Below are 19,828 nucleotides of genomic sequence, written 5' to 3'. Positions count from 1 at the left end.
GATGGATCTGCACCAGGCTCCTTCTCCTGAACCTGAAGAAGACCTTGGAGGCAACCAGTGCTCCCATACTGCCCACAGGTTCCTCCTGAGAGCTATGGCACCCAACTCAAAACCCAAACTGCTTTCCATCAAAATCAGGAATAAGAAAAGCCATCACTATCCCTTAGCTCCAACGGAGCAAAGGGAGAAAAATGCAGAAGGAAGGCTTCATAGGACGGAAGTGCCAAACGATTCCAGGTCCAAGTCTCTGCCTGAAGGATTCAGGGTAAACCAGAAAACCAGGAGGAAGGCCTGAGGCAGGAGACTGAAACCAGCAGCCAGAGCAAAGAGTGGTGCTCGCTTCAGAGTTGCATCCTGTCAGGTGACCTTGAGTGAGCAAAACAATGAGCAGGTGCCGCCAGGACAGGGGTGGCCACAGCCCTCCTTCACCCCATTAGAGGACTGTAGCCTCTCTCACAGGTCAGGCAGGTGCAGCTCTGAGGCTCTTCAGGCAAGAGCCTCAACGCATAGACTCCATTTAGTCCTCTTCATGCTTAAACAAAGGCACAGAGACAGTTTTCTTTTCTTTCTGTTTTCTTTTTGGTCTTGAAAGTGACAGAGGAGAAAGGAATGTGGCCTCACAGGGCAGAGCCCTGTGTATCTCTTAACCTGAGGCCTGTTTTCAGTTCTGCCCTCCCCCTCCCCCTCACAGTACTGGTGACTTAGCAGCATCTCAGATCAAGGCGGCCTTGCAGGCCAGGGCTGGGAGCCCAAGGCCCAATGCTTTGAGTGGAATGTGGAGGAGGTGCGACCAGATTCCTGGCTCAAGTGCACAGAGACCCTACATCCAAGGGCTGGAGAAGGAGAACCCCATACGTGCAATTTGGTTTCCTCAAGCCTGCAGGGTGGCTCTAGCTGAATAACCGAGGCCAGACCCAGGAGGGTGCCCTGTAGGGAGGCCTGGCACCCACACCAGCAGCCTCACAGGCTGGGCAGAAGTCCCTGCTTCTGTTTCAGGATGCCTAAGCCTTGCAGCTGCTAGCACACAAAGCGGCAAACATGTCACCAAGCTCCAGGACACTTCTCAGCACAGAATGCCGAAGCCTGAATCACGGGGACAGATACATTCGCCAAGGGGAGTCAGGTGTCCTGAGCTTGGCCCCTTCCCATGCACACCTGCTTCTCTGGGGACCTGGAGTCATGCCGACCACTGTGCCCAGCATGTTTCTGCACACAGACAGCCAGGGGCACATGGACCCCTTGAACAGAAGTCAGAAGTTCCAGGACAGCAGCTGCACCCTCACTGTCGGTGACCTTGGGAGAAGCAGAAAAGGTAGAGGTTACCAAGGGGTCAAATGTAGGGAACATGACCTAGAGGGTTCAAGCATCAGGTCAGAGCATTTGCACATTTGTATCAGTGTCTCCTGAGCCTTCTTTTTTGGGCTCTGTGGCTTTACAGGGACTCCACCAGCTCTCACCAGGCCAATGAACCATACCTCCCTTGTTCCCACAACTTCTGGTACTCATACCCCAGCCATGTCTGAAGAAGGTAGATCTTAGACGGTGGGAGGCCCTGGACCACAGGATCAGATAAGTCCGGTAGGAGTCCAAACACTGGGACACTTCGAGGGAAGTCTGCTGTTGTAGTAATGAGCTCAGGGAATCCTTGGGTCCCTCATTCACCAGGATACCGCCTCCACCCCCAAGGTGAGGGAGGGCAGACCCCAAAAACAGATGATGATGGTGGTGGTGGTGGTGGTGTGCATGTAGATGGAGGGGGTTGTTGTATCAGCACAAGGTGTCTGGCTCATGGATACAGTTATTCTTTAGCTCCAAGGCTGGCCAGTGCTAGTACCCAGTGAGCACAGATCTCAGTAAGCACCGCGCTAAGCTGAGATGTTTTGGAGAAATGTGTCAACTCAGCAGTCTTAAATGGATACTTAACATGTCTGAAGCACTAAAGAACTTCTCTTCAGAGCTGCAGATAGGCAAGTAGCAAGACTATAAAGCAAATCCGACAGGAAGCAGGTCCACAGCCAACTTCAGAGGGCAGAACCCTGTATGATCTTCATGACAGGCTCCATTTATTCGTATGAGCCCCAAATCTCATTCAGCAAGCTAAATCTATACATGTTGATGGTGATGAGTGCTCAGAGAACACAAAATCTCCACCTTCCCTAGGAAAAGGACTATAGGGAATATCTAACCCAAAAGACAGAATCTGGAAATCAGGGGCCGGAGAGACAGCTCTGCACATAAAAGGCTTGCTGTGCAAATTTGAGCACTGGAGCTCGGATCCCTAGCACCCACATGGGTATGGCAACTACCTGTGATTCCAACGCAAAAGGCATACAGGGGACCCTCAGTTTGTGCATACATATGTGTATGTTTGTGTGCATGCTTCCATGAACACAGTGAGCAATCGCAGCAGGTCTGCAGTCTATAGAACCAGAAGGACCTTGGTTCTATGGGCCCTTGAAAGGAGGCCCTTGGGAATCAAAGGAGGAACGAAATTAATCAAAATGCATGCTAGCTAGAAAGCCACTTGCAAACAGATTCTGGGCTGAGGTACCTCACCCATCACCCCAGCAGGCAAAGTATCATTGGGCCCATATATATACACCACACTACACTCTAGGTGCCCAGCAAGAGTGTACCCACTCTGGTACCACAGGCTGACCACATCTAGGCTGGAACACATCTGAGGATAGATAGCTACCCAGGGTAGGGAGTCTCTGGTCTCTGAATGGCCTTGGGTGCCTGGAAAGGTCTGGCTAGGCTCTGTGCAGATGTAACAGTCATACTTGCAGTGGTGGGGAGTTGCAGGGTGGGGTGGGTGATGGGGGAGAGCACAACTAAAAAGCACTCCTCCTGTCCCTTCTAGTAAGTGTTTTAAGATTTGAAAGGGGCTCAAATCTAAGCTGTGCTTTACAAACAAACAAACAAAAACAAACAAACAAAAAGAAGGCCCCAGTCCTGGGAGACAATTAAAGCTAAGTCTCTCTAGCCACCACGGCCTGACCTTTGGAAATGCCCTTAAACATCCAGCAGCAGAAACCTTCATTGGGGGAAAAGCACAAAAAGCTTTGAGAGAAGACGGCTCCTGGCCTCGAGCCTCTCTTTGTCCTATAACCGTGGCCTTCAGAGAAGCCTTTTCTCTCCCACTCTCAGGGAGCTGGCCCCTTACCAGCATTGTGGCCAGCACTGCAGGGCAAGCTAGCAGCTCTGGGTTGCTGACACGCTAGAAGACCAGGCCTCCCCAGAAACCCCACATTCTGGAGGGTATCAGACACATCCTGCTCCAGCCCAGCCCACCCTGCAGCTTAGGGCACCTCTCTCCCCAGACTCAGCCTTCTCCATTGCTAAGAAACCTAGAGGGCTCATCCTCTGCTCCCCCAAAGGAAAGGACAGATCAACCCAGTAGTAGTTGCCATTTGATGCTGCTCAGCCCTCAGGGGTTGGTGGTCATGGACCCCCTTGTGCTAAAATCACAGGGACAGCATCCTACTAAGATCCTGACTCTGACAGGGTCAGGAGGAACCATGAGGGATGCCAAGTGGCGGAGCCACAGAAATGCTCACAGCAGTACAAAACACAGCTAGATTAAAAAGAAAAAAATCCAGTAATGAATGCAAATGAAATAAACATGTACTGTCATGTTTGTGTTACAATTTGACTCAGAGAAACTGTCCTCAAGGCGTTTGAAACACAGGAATGTGGAGGTCCTGGACTGTTGTGTTATTACTAGGGCAGCCTTGTTGGCCAGCCCTCCGGGTGGGTGGCATTAATGCTCTCATATCCCAAAACTATCATATGCATTGTAATGAAGCAAAAGATATGTATAACATGCATTACTAAAAGCAATTCAGCTTTGTATATACAAAATTAGTAATTGTATTGTTAGGGTACCATTAAGAGTCAAAGCTTTGCTATTAAAAAAAAAAAAAAAAGTAATTCCCAGTGTTAATACCAGAAGCAATAACCAAGAGCAGCCTGGTTCCAGGCCTAGGCTTTCAGGAACTGAGAGGGCCTCAGGCCTGGCCAGAAAATATACAGTGTACGAGAGTGAGATGGTAGGTATGGCAGGAAGAAGAGATGCTACCAGATGCCATGGTCACTGAAGGCCTGGAGCTGATAGGACAAGTGACTGAGGTGGGCAATCTGAGCAGCAGAGAAATTCTTGCTGCCTGGAAGCAACAGGATGTGTTGAGGAGCATATGCTTTTAGGAAACACTGGCTTTGGATGGAGCTCACTGTTCAGCCAGGCCTTGCTGGGTAGACAAAGAGGGAGGAGAACACGCAGCCCTGAGGATGGCTGACCTCACCAGTGATTAGGTGAGCCTTGAGACCACCGTCAGTGGTGGAGGCTGGAAATATTCTCTATAGAGAGCAGCTTATGTGACAGTTTCAAAGCAGCCCCTCGACTGACCAAGGAGCAGCACAAGGAGAGGTGCACCAGATGAGGCCCAAAGCAGGTAGGGTCAAGGACCAACATGTAGAGATGGGTGTTGAGACAATGGCCTCTCGTGAGAAAACAGGCAGCATTTGGCCCAAAAGGTTCAGACAGGCAGGGGCATTCATAGGCTCTGGATAGGGCCCATGATGCCCCAGACTTTAATACCCACTTAGCTCCCCCAAACTAGCCTGCCTGCCTACCTGCAGGCTCCCACATGATACCCAGTGGCAATGGAAGGGACAGGCCACTGGGAGCCAGTGGGTGGAAAGACCTGAGCCCCTGTAGAAGGCCTAGAATTATAGGCCTTAGTTTCATTCTGGAACAAAATAATTACAACCTTCCCAGAGGACCTGAATTCCCTGAAAGCAATGCAGAAGTCAGCTGACAACCCGTCGGGGGAGCACAAGTGCTGGAAGAAAGAGGGCTGGCTTGGTGTGTTCCACTGAAGGATGCTGTTCAAAGGCTGGATGGCGGGACACTGTGGTGGGTGTTAGGGGTGGGGCACAGTGCACTTGGGGTCTGGGGCTATGTTCTTTTCTTCACCCAGTAGGCATAGTGCACTAAAACCTGCAAACTCCTGATCCATGACTACTTTCTCAGGAGAAATAAATACCAAGAAGCAGGAAGGCGAGAAGGACCATCATGCTCCTTGAACTGGCTGTCTCACTGCCTTCACGTACAGGTCAACTACAGTTCCTGGAACAACAGTTTCTTCCCTCACAGAACAATCCTCTGGAAGGCCACATCACAGCGGCCCTCTGCAGGTGTTACTGCACAATCAGGCTGGTGTGGTGGGAGCTCTGTGGGCCCTGCTGCCTCTGTGGGCCCTGTACCAGCCTATCCTTGAAGCTCAGGCTCCCCTCCACTACATGAGAGGCTGGGCACAGACAGTGTGTGTAGGCACCCTAAGGAACATGTGCTGGCAATGCTGACTGAATGGGACAGTACCCCATAGACTTAGACCCTAACCTCTGGAACCGGGTCACGTCAGCTTCTATGACGTACTTTCACAGATAAAACCCAAGTAGGTATTTCTGAGATATACCTGAACTATGAATTCAGAATTACACTGGACTATACAGGTGGGCGCCCAAAGCCGTTACGGGTGCTTTTTCAGAAAGGCAGCTTACGATACCACACTGAGGAAGAGGAAACTCCAAGATTATGGAGGCAGACCAGAGGGACGTTGCCACAGCCAGGAGCACCTGAAGCCACCAGGAGCTGGAAGGCTGGCTAACCTCTTCAGCTTTTAGAGGGAGCTCGGCTGGCCTTAACCCTGATTTCAGACCTCTGACTCTAAAGGACATTGGTGGTGTTTGTAGGCCCTACTCTGTGGCAGCTTGTTACCATGGCCACGGGACAAACAGCCTCTAGCCAGGGTGACTGCTCAGCAAAGGGGAACATCCAGGACATGGGTCTGCTATATATTCTCTGGAAAAGCTTTGAACCCTACAGCCTGGCCACTCAAAGTTGGGGCCTAAATGTTCCCATGTCTAGAGCCTGTGATGTCTCTATTGTCCTAGGGGCTGTGTTGTGGGATGGCATCTCATCTTTGTAGGAAGTGCCATAACTTCTAGTTCACTTAGCAGCCCAGCACTGTGTGGGTTACCTGGCAACTCTGTGTCTCTGTCCACACACTGCCCCGGGGCACTCAGGAAAACAGAAAAGAGGCACCATCAACTGTTGGAGCTCCCAGGGTACCAAGACAGGTATGCTGTACACCTCTTGGCCAATCTCCAGGCGGAACCTGCCAACCATCAACCCAGTATCTCTCCTCATAAGAATGCTGTGGTGCAGGTGGGCAAGGCTCCATCCCATTTTGTCAGCTCCGAGGCCTCCTCCCTGACCCTATATAACTTCCTCTCCTCAAGGATAGTCAACCTATTCTCTCTCCTTCTCCCTGAGTCCCTGGTGCCACTCTCCCATCACTGCTACCGCATCCCTCCCCACTGAGGCTCCGAATGGAGCCTTGCCAGACACAGCAAGGTCCTCTCCCACTGTGTCTCCCACAATGTCATACTGAGTCAGAGAGAGCCCCGTACCTCTAGCCTGTGGTACCAGGCCTCTGAGCTTTCCACTAGAGCCACTATCAGTCAGGCCTTGGGCACTTTCTCACCTGCATTAGCCCACCAGGACCACCCTGAGGTCTGTATTGTGAGACAAGGGAGAGGTGGCACCCTCTTGTCTGAGGAGACAACACCACACATTGCCCAAGCCTCTCCAGCTTGTTTCAGCATAAATGACCACACATGCTTGCTTCTCTGAGTCCCGGTACTGCAGGGACTTCTGTTTCTAGGGTCAGGACAGAGTCCGCACCACCCGGAGCAGGGTCTGTCCTAGAACTGCCTCCCACAGTCTGCTACACCCCATTCGGATCTCAGCTCAAGTCACCTTCTCCAGGAAGCCTTCCCAGATAACAGGTGTAGGCCTGGGTTGCCACCTAGTAATCTGCTTCAAATCCCTTGTCCCCTCCTTCCTGGAGCATGTTTGTGTGATTATGATACGCTAATTTGGGAACTGTGACTCAGATGTATCCAGGATTCTCCCCACCCTGCTAGCCCATATCCAGTTTGGGATTTGAAGGGTGGATGGCAGGTTCACTGGCCAGGGGAGGAAGGCAACACGAGGGGCGGGAGAGAAAGCCTCACAGCCTCAAGAACACAAACTCAAACCAACCCTTTCCAGTCTTTGCTGGTCTGGGAGTAGGTAGAGTCAAGCCCTCTGCTTGGGGAACACCTACTCCTATGTAGGACAAAGTTGGATGGTCTGCTCCTGCAGGGCTCCAGGCAGTAGCATGGGCAGGAGCAGAAGAGAACTGACCTGTCCAACGAGGGGGACGGGCTCTGCTTGTACACAGAAATCTCGCTTCTTGGCCCCAGCCACCAAACTCTCGCCAGGGCCCCTGGGTAAATAACCCTGGTGCCTAGCTGGAGAAGGTACGGTGGTCGCCTCCAAAGGCAACTGCCTACAGGTTCATTCCCAAGCCCAGTGGTGCTGTACCCATCACACCCATCCTGTGACAGAGAAGGAAACCGGGTTTCTTATGCACGCAAAAGCGGGGGTAGCCTAGCCTACATATATGGATCAGGACTGGCTTGGAGGAGTCACTGAGTGTGACACATAAGTAACACCGAGTCCCCAAGAAAGTCCTTGATGAAGGGTCAGGGCATCTCCCTCACCCCTGTCCAGGGTTGTCCACACCAACCCCCTTCAGCCGGTCCTTCAGCCACACATCCAGGTGAGTAAAGGGTCTCTAAGGGATGGGACACTGGGCTCTGTGCCATTGGAAGGGAGTAGATACAGCTGTGCTTCCTGTGATGGCTCCCAGTGTGTGAGAGTGGTACCCCGCCCCCCAAACCTTGAAGAATTGTCTCTGTCACAGCTGTCTTCAGATAGTTCCAGGGTCACATATGGTCTGCCAGTGAGCTGGACCCGGAAGCTGACCTTCTCCATCAGGCCTCTCCTACCTGAGCTCCATCCCTGGGTAGCTTCCTGTTCTCAAATGTACAGGCCAGCCAATATGCCCTTCACTGGATCTCCACCGGCATTTCAACAGCTTCTGCTTAGAGAGGGCCAGGTTGCCAGGTCCCCCTCCTGTAAAAGCTGGAAGGGCTTAGGGCTGCAAGCACTAGGGACTCTGCAAAGTGCATCTATCTGTCTACCAGGGAACCCCCAATTCACACAGCAGGAGGCCCTAGCTGCAAAGGATCCCTGATGAGCACTTGACCTGCCTGGCAGGAATCTCTCTACATGTTTATAAAGTCCTTACAAATGCAAAACACCAGACAGAGTACTTTGCCACTATAGGAACACAGTGCCCCACACTCCCAGAAGGCAAAGGGCTGCTGGGTGCATGCTGGTCCAGGCACAGCCCAGGACCAGGGGCCAGGCAAACCAGTTTGGTGAGATTTTTCCCTCTGCTTCCGGATAAACAGGGCCAGCCCAGAACCTACAAGACTACATTCTCCAAAGAGCAGCTAAGGCCTGACTGGGCTTCCAGAGCCCATGAGTCCCTTTGGGTAGATGTCTTCAGGCACCACCACAGTCTACACAGCTATTATGATGGGAATTAAAAGTCTGGTTGTGAGGACTAGGCTGGACTCCCTCCCCAGGAGCTGGGTTTGGGCAACACAATCGGGGCACATGTGAGGGTCTCTCAGCCATCATCCAAACTGCCTTCAGCCAGTGCCAAGACCAGCTGCTGAAATGATGGCAGGAAGAGGGTGAGGCAAAGCCAAGCCAGGTGGAGAGTGTTACAGGACTGTGCTGTGGCTGCAGCTGAAGTTCTATAAGGGCTGGGATGCAGCAGGGGGAAGGGGGAGGACTTAGGGTGAGTCACCTGACCTTTCTCTGAGATTCACTTGACGGATGCCCTGCCTTAAGATATGCAGAGGCTGCTGCCACAGCCCCCAGGCCAGTTTGTACCTGCCTCATCCTACACAAAGGTCCCCAAACTGAGAAGAAATAGGCTTGGCTGCGTAGGAAGGTTTATGCATAACCAGGAACCACTGGAGAGGGTCCTTCCTCCCAGTACTGCTTCCTCTCCTGGGACCTCCAGTGCAACCGGCAGAGCAGTAAACAGGCTTGAGAGGTATCCCAGACTCCTCTTCCTGAACAGATGTCAGGTCAGTTGGCTCGAAAGACTAATGAAAGACTATAGCCAAGAGACCACGACGCGAAAATAGTGGCGTGAGCAAGTGGCCTGGGCAGACAAGTCACTGAAGGAAGTGAGACCAAGTCAGGGGTCTAGCTGGAGGCAGATGGATTGTTCTTATCTTCTGAGTATGACCACCTGACCCATCACTGTGCTATGAGATCAGCATTAAGCTAAGGATTAAGAAAAAAAAAAAAACAAAGAGGGTGCCTGGACCCAAGAAGAGCTCTAGGAAGTAGCTATCAGATGTGAGTATGCCCAGTGAGAAGTACAAGCAGGTTGTATCCCTCATAATGTTCCCAGGCACCTCACATGGTGACCACAGGGCCACCAGAGATTCCCCCAACTCTATGAGATAACACTCTGTGATACCCCACAAGCCTGAATGATGACATGTCCTCATCATGCATGCTGCAATGCCCAGACCCTACACAGTCCACCTAAGTATTGACTAATAACCTACAGAGTTCTCCTATGAGAGCTGAAGACACTGTACAGAGCTCCCACCACCCGGAACTGGTGGTACCTGGCCACATTGAGAAGGATTCAGTATTCAGAAACCATGACACCTACATCAAAGGAGGGAGGGGGCATGCTGAGGGGACAGCCAGCTTGAGGAGCTGAGGCCAGCTCCACAGGAGGGTGAGACAATCTCTTTGCCTTGCCTTCCTCCTCCCTACCAGTCAGATGTTTGACCAGCACAGCATATAACCATATAAGCAGGATGTGTAAGGCTGCTAGTGTTTGTGAAGGAAGGAACAGAAGTTCCCTCAGAGTGACAGAAGATGAAAGCCTGCCCTTTATCCTTCTGCTCTCCTTCTACCCCAGCCAGAGTCAGGCAAACTGCATCCCTTTCTCAAAAACCCTAGCACAAACAAACATCTGATAATCCGACTCTCTAAAGCATCTCTCTTGGGCTGTGTGAGCTCTGGGGACAAACATCAGTGAGGGCAATGGTGTTTAGGAAAGCCCCTTCTGAGCAAAAAGCCTGGTGTCTGGCTCCCTGGTGTCTGGATGCTGACACGAGCTCCTGATGGCTGCTTCAGGAACAGCAGGCACCCAGTGAACATAACACTCACCTGGAACCAAAGTTACATTTCAAACTGGGTCAAGAGCTCCCTTATTTCTGGGGCCACATGTTGTGTGGCATTTGCAGCCTCAGTTATAGCTTTCCGATACATCCCCTTCTTCTTACGGTTAAATCTCAGTTTGAAAAATTCAGAGAAAGGGGACAGTTTTGAAATAGACAAGAATGATGTAGTTGGAGACCCAAACCATGAGACTTTCGCTTCTTGCCAAGAGGGCTCTCCATCCTCCTTCTGGCCAAGGCTGATGTCAAGGACACGCGCTGGCCACCAAGGAAAACCATGAATCTTACCCCACACAACGTCCCCTACAGCCACCGTCCTTCCATCTTCAGTCACACACTGTGAGACGCTCTGCGTGTGCAGCCTGACCGTGAGGGGAGGGACTGTCTGGCGAGTGTCAGCAGAAGGTACAGAGGCACTGTCGCCAGATGACAGGTCTCCCGTGTCTGGAGATGTCACTTCTGAACCAGATGATTTCAATTCATCCAGGCTGTCGGTGCTGCACACAGATTCACTGGTACAGTCTGCTTTCCTGCCAGGGCAGTCGACAAAAGCCAAACCATCACGTCCATGTTTACCTTGGGGAAACCTCTTGAGGTCGTCGTCCTCACCAGAACTTCCGGAAGACAAGTCCTCCAGCCCATGGGTAGAGCCATCAGCAAAGAGAGCTGGAGAGCTGGCCAGGGGCCCTCGTGGGCATCCATTCAGCTCCTCTACGAGCTCAGCTCTGTATAGAGGCTCATGCTCCCCATCCCCCAGCCGGTGGGGCTTCAGGCGAATTTTGGGAGGGGGCAGGTCTGAGATAGGAGGCACTGGACGAGTCAGCTTCAGCTTGGGGATGGAGGCTGAAGGCCCACTGGGTGGTCGGTCTCCACCACCTCTGGGCTCCACATCCCTCACTACCTCTGAGTCCTGGCTGCCATTCTGTAGAGACTGTTGGGGGCAGAAGGGCTCCACGGAGCCATGCACTCTGGATGGAATCTTGACCACCTCACCCTTTCCCTGTGGCGTGCTGTAGGAGATCTTGATGACTGGGCTGCGTGGAACATGCTCTCCAGGGACCTTGTCCTCTTCCCGCTTCTCCCTTTTGCTCCTTCTTGGGGTGGCCGCAGCTATGGATTCGCTGTCCTCCGGTTCCTCTGGCTTGCGGTGCTCACTGTCAGGGCCACTGCCTTGTCTCCGGCGGGGTTTGGGGGTGTTCAGGGGGACAGGCCTGGCCTCCTGAGGACTCACAGTACTCTTGCATTTCTCACACAGTACTTGGCGAGGCCTCAAGCGGATTGTGCTAAGAATGAGTCTGCCAGGATCCCGGTTGCGGGACAGTCGCCGACGGGTCCGCTTGATGGTCCTGGGTGGGGGCTGCGGCACCCACTGCTGGTAGGTGTTCCTCAGCCATAGCGGGTGGGGGAAGGGAGCACCCTCAAAGTAAGGTGGAAAGGGAGGCAGCTTCCCAGCAGGCAGAGGTGGTATGAGAGGTGGAGGCAGCTCAGGTCCATCTGTCTTGGGAGGCTGATCCTTCTCAGGGTCTTTGTGGTGAGGAGGCAGAGGTCCTGCTTCCAGCTGCATCACTTCTCCGGTTCCCTCCTCAGGAACCTGGCCATGACAGCTGATGACAGAGGGGTTGTCAGTCACAGGCAGCAGAGTGGACGGAGACAGGCCGAAGAGGCCAGACCTGGTAGAAGGGAACAAAAGTCAGAGTGAGGATGGTAAGGATTCTAGCTATGCCCAGCACCTGTTATCTAACCATCTCTGGGCCTGGGAGGCCATCTGGAGATAGGTCCAGAGGGGTAGATTGACATTAAACAGGTACCTAGGTTCCACACATCCTGTGACATGTGCTTGAGGGATTCTTCTTGGTCATAGAGTATTAAATGGTCATGTGTGTATAGCTGCATGGTGGGCTTGAGGCTGGAATGCTTCTAGAAGACTGATTAGAGCACCTGCATCCTGAGACAGGCTGTGGCCTGAGAGGGAGTCCAACTACCCACAGCCAGGTCTCTGTTCATGTGTCTTAATTTCCCTTCCTTTTCCTTTATGAGTCAGCTTGCTGGGACCCCAAGCAAGCCTCCTGGCCCTGAGTAATGTCTTATGGAGCACTCTGGTCCCAGATGCCTAATCTGTGTCCCTGTGCAGGATGGGAGCCACGTGTAACCAGATGCAGAGTCAGCCACAGCTGTTGCTGTCCCTGAGGTCAGAGGCATCAAAGCAAAGCCCTGGGGGCTCTGTAACCTCGCAAACTCTCACATTTGGCCTCTACTTCCAAGGCCCCTAAGAGAGGGTTAGCAGCCATCCACATCCCTGGACCCCACCCCCCAAAAACACCACCGTGTCCCAAATTGACAGTGTTGGAAGAAAGAGGAAGTTGGAATACAGGCCTCAGGGAGCACTAGCGTTCTGTGAGAGTAACAGGCATCCAGGTCCCAGGGAAGGAAGCAGAGGGCAAGGTCATCCCAGGAACTGGGGAACATGGTACCCTGGAAAGAATGGCAAGTGGCTGGTTTGGGAGGCAGGACACACAAGGCTGGAGAGTTGCCTCCCTGCCGGCTTCCAGCAGGGAAGTGAAGATTCCCTCTAGCCTCTCCCTCTTCTCTGTCCATCCTTCCAGCCTCCTCCTGCTAACCACCTGACAGGGGCTGTATAGCAGAGGGTACTCCAGGGGATCTGCTTGCTTCATCCCCAGAGGCCGAGGGCAGACTTCATGCTGAAGATAAGACATTCAGTGCTTGTCTGCAAATCCAGGTCCTGACCTGGGCCAGGGCCCTTAAGAACCATCACAGGCTGGAGCTGCTCCTTTCCCAGATTTTCCTCAGAAATGGCTCAGGGCTAGCAGCATGCTGGCCACTCTTCCTTCCTGGAGCTGCTGCCCTGCCCCTGCTTTGGCCACACCCAAGGCCTGCCGAGTGGGTAAACAGCAGAACAGCTCACCCCAGGTCACGGCAGGGTAGCTAATGACTTTACCCTAAGGAGCAATGAAAGCAGCGGAGGCCAACTGCTAGACTTTGGGAAGCCATGGAAAACAAGGTCCTGCTTTGGTGCTTGCAGCCTTTAGGCAGCAGAAGCTGTGGCTGTAGCTCTGACTTAAGCTCCCTCAACCCTTTAGCAGTTCCACAGAATGACCAGCAGTGACACTCCCTTGCAAAAATAACTTATTTGCCTGAGGCAATTGTCATCTTGGAGGCTTACTGTTAACCTAGGCCTAGAAGCTTCTAGCTTCCATACAATCTAATCTAGGCCTAGAATGCTTTCAGTGTCTGAGACTTAGAATAAATTCACTCCCCCTTACCACCACCCCCCCTTTTTTTTTAGTTCTTTCTGAACTCTGGTTGGCTGGTTCAGCTCAGCTTTCTGTCTCAAAACTCTCCAAGCTGACTAATTCAAATTGGTTTCTCTCAGTTGCTCACTGAATTGCTCTGCTTGGCCTCAAATTAACTCTAGCAATCTGTTCTAATCTTCTGGCTCCTTCTCACTCTCTGGCTCATCATTCTATCTTCCCCTGTGCCTAGCTTGTTCTCTCTTCACCCTCTGTAAAACTCTCCCGGTAAAGACTGCCACCGAACTCCATGAACTGAAGTGTCACAAACTCTACTGCACTGTCTCTCAACTCACCCTCAACCAAAATGACTGAATGGAACAAACCAGAATTCAGAGATCTGCCTGCCTCTATCTCCTGAGTGCTGGGATTAAAGGCGTGTACCACGCCTGGACTTCAGCTTTACCTGAAACTTGCTCCATATCGGGCCGGCTGATCTTGAACTCAGATCTGCTTACTTCTGTCTCCTGGGATTAAAGGCATGTCTGTATTCCAGCCAGATCACACAGACCTCAAGGTCTTTGGATGTGATCTCTTGCCTGAGAGCAGCCATGTTTGGAATTAAAATTCCTCTACACTTCCTCTTCACAGATAAGAAAATGAGGTGAAGAGAACTGCAAACATGCCCCAGCTGGGCAGTCCTGTGATGTTGGAATCCATTGCCTCCAAGTATAGACATGGCCTTGGTACAAGTGGACAAACTGACCTGGCCCGAGGTGCATGGGGAGTGTGGCTCCCAAGGCTTGGCACCTCCAATAAGACCAGGCTGTGCTCCAGGCTGGCCAATCTCAAGAACAGAGGCCCACAGGAAATGCCACAGGCCTTGGAAGTGAGAAGAGCCTGTTAGGGTTCCCAATGGAGTGAGAGGGCCTGCTGAATGGGTGCTGCTTTGGGGGTGGCTAACTTTAGATAGAGGGCAGCTATGTAGGAGAGGTATGCCTGGAGATTGAGAAATGATTCACCAGGGTAGGAGCCAGTATCTCTCAGACAGCATAGCACTGAACCTGTGATTTCAGGAAAAGGTGGGGAAACTAAGCAGGGTTGAGAAGCCGAGAAGGCTGTAAGAGCAAAAGGAGTACTGACTCAAAGGAGACAGTGGATAGGGCTCCTGGGGACACTGAGGCTCTCCGGTATTCTGATGAGGACATAGTCCTGGGGGCGTATGGCCTGGCTCAAAGTCCTGAGCAAGACACCAGTGGCTAACTCATGTCCTGGGGACTCACCTGCATGGGTTATGTCTCAGCTACTCACCCAGAGTAGCCTGGCTATGGCCAGCCCATGGAGAGGAAGAATACAGCTCTGGCTGCCTGCCAGAGCTCTGGGCTGCCCTGCTTGCAGCTGCCTCCCATCCGGTAGGCAGACCCAGGACTCACGGGGCCGCTGGAGCCCAAGTGGCACCCTCCCACCCCTACTACATCTGCCTGGGACCTTCCTCCCCCAGCCTGTGGTGGCAGAGGCCATCCTGCCACTCACTGCCTGAGGGTTCAGTCAACAGGCTCCTGGATCAGAAGCATGCGGATGTGCAAAGCTGGGCGGGAGTCTGTGCGGAAACTTCTCTACATAGCTTTGTTGCCAGGAGCCTGCAGCCCCAGGAAGGCCCAAGTCCAAACACCCAAGGCCCCACCTTGGGCTGTTCACCAGAGCTTGCTTGCTTGCTTTAGAAAGGCCCTGCAGTCCTTCTGCAGCCCAAGAAATAGCCTGCAAGCAGTAGGGCTAGAGCTGGACAGAGCCAGGAACAGGAAGGTCTTGCAGAAACAGTGGACTGCTTGGGACTGCTAAATGCACAGAGGCCTCCAGGGGCCACCTCTGCTCTGGGAATCAAGGTGAGTAGGTTTTCAGGACAAGTCACAGCCTGGACCTCAGAGCAGTTCTTTCTCCAGAGCGTACAGTTGGACCTGCCTTACATCCTTGTACACAGACCCCAGATTTTCGAAGGAAGAATGAGGGGGGACCCTGCAGCCTGCATTTATTAGCAACAAGAATATATTAGCACCAAACTATCCCTAAGCCCTAGGGCTCCCCCGGAAGTTCAGACCAGGCCCACCTCACCCCCATGTCTTCCTTGCCCACTCAGTCAACATCTCTATAGTAAAATCTCTTAGACCAGTATGTCAGCCAGGACCCTAAGTCCACCAGCTGTGATGCACAGGGTACCTGGGACTCTCCAGGTCCTTGAGGACAGAGAGGATGTCTGAACGCCATTGTTGCCTGTGTCTACCACATAATCTCAGGAGTACCCTCAGCGCGCTGATTCATCACTCTGGACGCACATTCCAGGACGGAACTTGGTGCTCTTTAGCCTGGTGACAGGCAGTGACTGTGGTCTTGGTCACAGAGGATGTCATGCTGAGCATCCCAGCAGATGCCTACCTGTTGTTTGGCTGTCTTAGCTGTCTGCAGGCTAACTTCAGCCAGGGTTACGTCACCTGAAGTGATCAATACGAGCTATACCTCTACACCACCCGCAGAACAGTGGCAACCCCCACCCCACTTGGGTCAGCACACTTTGAAGGGATCCTCCAATTTGTAAGTAGGGGTCCTAGAGGCAGCTTGTTAGCAGCTCGGCCTACTCCCTGGCCCGGGGTAGCTGCTCAGTGAACAAACAGGAATATGCGCAGGTACCCAGAGCTACAGCAGAGACCTGGTTTCAGGCTGCTCTACAGTCAGGCAGCAGATTCAGGATGTAAGTGGGAGGAGGGATTTGGCATTGTACCAGGTGACTTGCAGGCAAGACCCCCTCAGAGCTCCCCAGCCATCTGCAGACAGGGAAGGGAAAAGAGAGAACATCTTTCAGTCTAACTCCATGGTGAGCACTCCATGATTAGCGGCTGGGTCCAGCCTCCGACATTTCCACCACCCAAGCGGCCTACATGAATGAGGCCATCCAGGTGACACTTTCAGTCTAGCAAAGGGGACACACAGTGATCAGGAACCATAAAGGACAACCGGGCCACCAGGTCTGTATCCAAACTATGGGAGCTCTGATGCCCCACCAGCATCCAGGAAATAGAACTTAGGAGCTCTTTCCTGGCTCGCATCCCCAAGGACTGGGCCTCCATAGGAACAAGGACAGGTAGTGGAGCCTGAGGAGAAACTGGTATCTGGGAGGACATGGCAGCAAGTGAACCCTGTAGGCTGAAAGCCAATAACACCCAGACAGCTCCTAAGCCTCACTAAGTCCTGCCTGACAAGCAGGGCTATAAACATTAGCTTTGCAACTCATAATACTAAGGATAGAACACAGAAACAGAAACCAGCGGTGGCCTGAAGGAAAGACTGGGCGGGGGAGAAGGAGAAACAGTTTCAAGGCCAAGTCTTGGAGGGGCAGGGAAGGGCAGCTTTATCTTCAAATTCTCTGCAAGGGCACAGAAGCAACCAAAGCCACGCAAAGAAGAGCCGTGACCACTGAGGCTGAGCTCCTGGCTCCAAGGCGCTCCGGTTATGGTAGACTGTGGGGCACAGACACTCGTCCTATAGCTGCCAGTTTCCATGCTCAGGATCCCAGCAACTAGCTTGTTTTCATGAAGGGTGGTACGGATCTGCAAGCCAGGTTAGCCATGGGCCTCGGGGCAGGGATCTCACTATCTCTGTAGCCACCCTCCACCACAAGCTAGGACTACCTCAGCCTATCTTATCCTGAGCCCTGGAGATGGAGAGCTGGGGAAAGGCAGGTCCTCTGCTGCAGACACTCGGAGAGAGGCCAGAGCAGGCTGCACAGGTAGTGCAGGGGTCGGGGAGGGCTTGCATTGGAAGCTTTCAGGTGGCTATTCTGCAGCCCCCGAATGTCACCCCATCACACAGACACTCCCTGTACTAACCAACAAGAGAGGGGCACCAGTCACACGGGAGGCCATATGTTAGGTCACATGACTTATGCATAAATGGCTTCTGGCACATCTAATGAAGACATAATGTCAGCAGGGTAACTGTCAAAGGAGGAAAGGCTCTGCTCTGTGCTGGGAACGCAGAAAAATCTGGGCTTTGGGAAGGGAAAAAAGTTGGGTCTTTGAAAGGAGAGTCTTTCCCTGTTCCCAATTCCAGAATAAAGCCTGGCTGGAGCAGAAGAGTCACAGCCTGATTAATGCCTAATCATTTATCCGGCAGTGACAGCGCACTGCCATGTGACTCTGGGTTCAGGTAGCTGCTCCGCGCTGCAGGAGCCCCTGCAAAGGGTGCACAGGTGGTCGAAGGAGTCTAGCCCAATGTCCCCCTCCAGCTGAGGCGCTGGCCCTTGTAACTTCTATCTTCCACTCCCCCGCAAAGCACCTCGCCCACAGCAGTGTTTCTACACCCCGCAGTCGCCGCAGCTGGCCCCCACCAGCCACTCCTACGAGCCTGGGGACCCACAACGAAAACAGGGCTTTCCCCTCTTGTGACAGGTGAGGCCAAGGCGTAAAAACGAGCCCCTTAAACGAATCACAATTCTGCAAAGCAGTCGAATCCAACAGTGCGTCTGAACAAAGAAAAGTGCGTTAATTATGGCAGATGTGCGGAGTTTCAGGCAAGGCTTCCCGTATGTCCCGGGCGGCACCCGCAGCCCCTCTGCGGGGCCGCACGCTCTCCTGCCCAGAAAGTCACCGCGACTTTGGGAGAGAGCCACTTTCGCACCCAGACCGGCGGCCAGCTGGCGCGCCTCGAAACCCCGGCACGGCGGAAACTGAAAGCGGGCGCCGGGCTTGGCCGCTCTTCCCGGAGCCCGCATCAGAACCTTGAATCGGCGGGGGAGTGTCCCGGGGGATTCCAAGGAGTCCCGGGCCCGCGACCCTGCCCCGCTCACTTTTTCGTGCAGTCCAGCAGGATCCCGGCGAAGCTGCGCTCGCCACAGCTCACGGAGACCACCAGCGCGCCGTTGACGACCTGTTCCACCCGCACCGGCAACCGGCAGCCGGCCCGCGGCTCCATGCTCCCGCCGCCTCCGGAGGCCGCCCCCGCCCGCCACCACCGCCGCCGCCGCCGCCGCCGCCGCCGCCGCCGCCGGGTCAGCCCCGCGTGACGCCGCCTGACGTCACAAAGCTCTCTCTGCCGGCCGCCACCGCGGAGCTGGGCTGGGGCGCGCGGCCGCGGGCTGCGCTCCCGGGAGCCGGAGGGCGTGGGGCGGTCCGCCCGCAGTGTGCGCCCCACGGCCGGCTCTCAGACCTGGGCTGGAAACGCATTGCGGGGCCCCACCCGGCGGAGAGAAGGGTTCATTAATCTTGCCGCCACGCTGGCTAGGAATGCCCCCCTTAGGAGGCCTTGCCAGGAACCGAGGGGTAGCGGGGACGCTCCCCGGGCCCGAGCCCTTCCCCCACTCTGCTGCTCTGGGTCCCACCCCGAGCCCCACCTCCTTCCTGATCCTGTCCCGGGGCCACTCCCTGAACCCGGCTCAGCCTGGAGCCCTTCCCCCATGCACTGGGGGGGTCCTCTGTCTACGGGTCTGTGCTAGTGTACCCCGGCAGCGTCTCCTACGTACGACTCCTATGTCCACTCGGTACTTGGGAAAGTCTGTGGGCGCGTGTATTTAAAGAGAGTCAGGCCTGGCAGAGGAGACACGAGGGACCAGGGACACCAGTGGGGCCCTTGCAAGAGGCCTAGTGTTGCTTACATTACACGGGCGACCTGGCTCTGGGTTACCCAGGTGTGCTCAGCGCCTCCTTGGCGACTATAGGGCTCGCGTCAGTTTGAGAACCTCGCAGGGCGCAGGGGTCGGGGCAACCCCTAGCGTTGGGAAGATAATTTCATCAGGACCAGTCTCTTGCGTCTCCGAGTTTTAGGCGCTGCAGCGTGCCTCACCTAGTGTACGGTACAAAAGAGCCACCTCCTGCGAGCAAGAGCCAGGCTTCCGGGCGCGCGCAACCAGGCCCGCGGGGGCAGCCTAGCCATGAGTGGGAGGTGGCGGCGCCCGGCGGACGCCTGACCGCCACCCCAGACCTCCTCCGGCTTCCGCAAGCACTTGCACTCTGGAGATCCGGATTCAGAACCGGTAACTGACTGCCCCGAAGAGTCGGTCGTGTAGCAATGACCAACGGCGTCTGCGAACCGAGCCCCTAAGCCTGACTTGCATCGCCTTGACGCAGCACTGGTGGCACCAAAAGGGCAAAGAGGCTCTGACCACTGCTCTACTGAGCCCGTGTCCCTCACAGCTTGGGAGTGGAGTTCTTGGCCCGCTGGGACCTGCTTCGGGGCTGCTACCGCTGACGCCGCTAAAGACAGTCGAGGCCGCCCCGGCGCCGCTCTACCTCGCCTTCAGGCGACGCTAGAGCAGATGAGAAAGTCTGGGCGGAGTCCGGCTGAGGGGCAGTTCCCCTCCCCCAAGCGTCTGTTTTCCCCACGCCTTCTCTCCGGAGCGAGCGGGGTGCTGCAGA

The 19,828-nt window shown here is 54.1% G+C and overlaps 1 protein-coding gene across 2 annotated transcripts; it reads right to left on the bottom strand.

Annotated features, from left to right (window-relative positions):
- Window positions 1–561: 561 nt before the first annotated feature.
- Window positions 562–18,417, bottom strand: Pwwp2b (PWWP domain containing 2B). Of its 2 annotated transcripts, none has more exons than XM_055608950.1 (3): window positions 18,265–18,417; window positions 10,169–11,849; window positions 562–1,293 (listed from the first exon to the last, which is right to left on the bottom strand). In XM_055608950.1, exons 1-2 carry the CDS (start codon window positions 18,387–18,389, stop codon window positions 10,181–10,183), a joined length of 1,794 nt encoding a protein of 597 aa, XP_055464925.1. In that variant the 5' UTR covers window positions 18,390–18,417; the 3' UTR covers window positions 562–1,293; window positions 10,169–10,180. The 2 variants fall into 2 exon arrangements, with proteins under 2 accessions (XP_055464925.1, XP_055464926.1); XM_055608951.1 differs by having other exon boundaries at window positions 10,468–11,849.
- Between the last annotated feature and the right edge of the window lie 1,411 nt (window positions 18,418–19,828).

The sequence above is a fragment of the Psammomys obesus genome, unplaced genomic scaffold, assembly GCF_907164565.1.
Source record: "Psammomys obesus unplaced genomic scaffold, mPsaObe1.curated_primary_1811, whole genome shotgun sequence".
NCBI classification, from domain to species: domain Eukaryota; kingdom Metazoa; phylum Chordata; class Mammalia; order Rodentia; family Muridae; genus Psammomys; species Psammomys obesus.
This window is presented reverse-complemented; position numbering and strand designations above follow the sequence as displayed.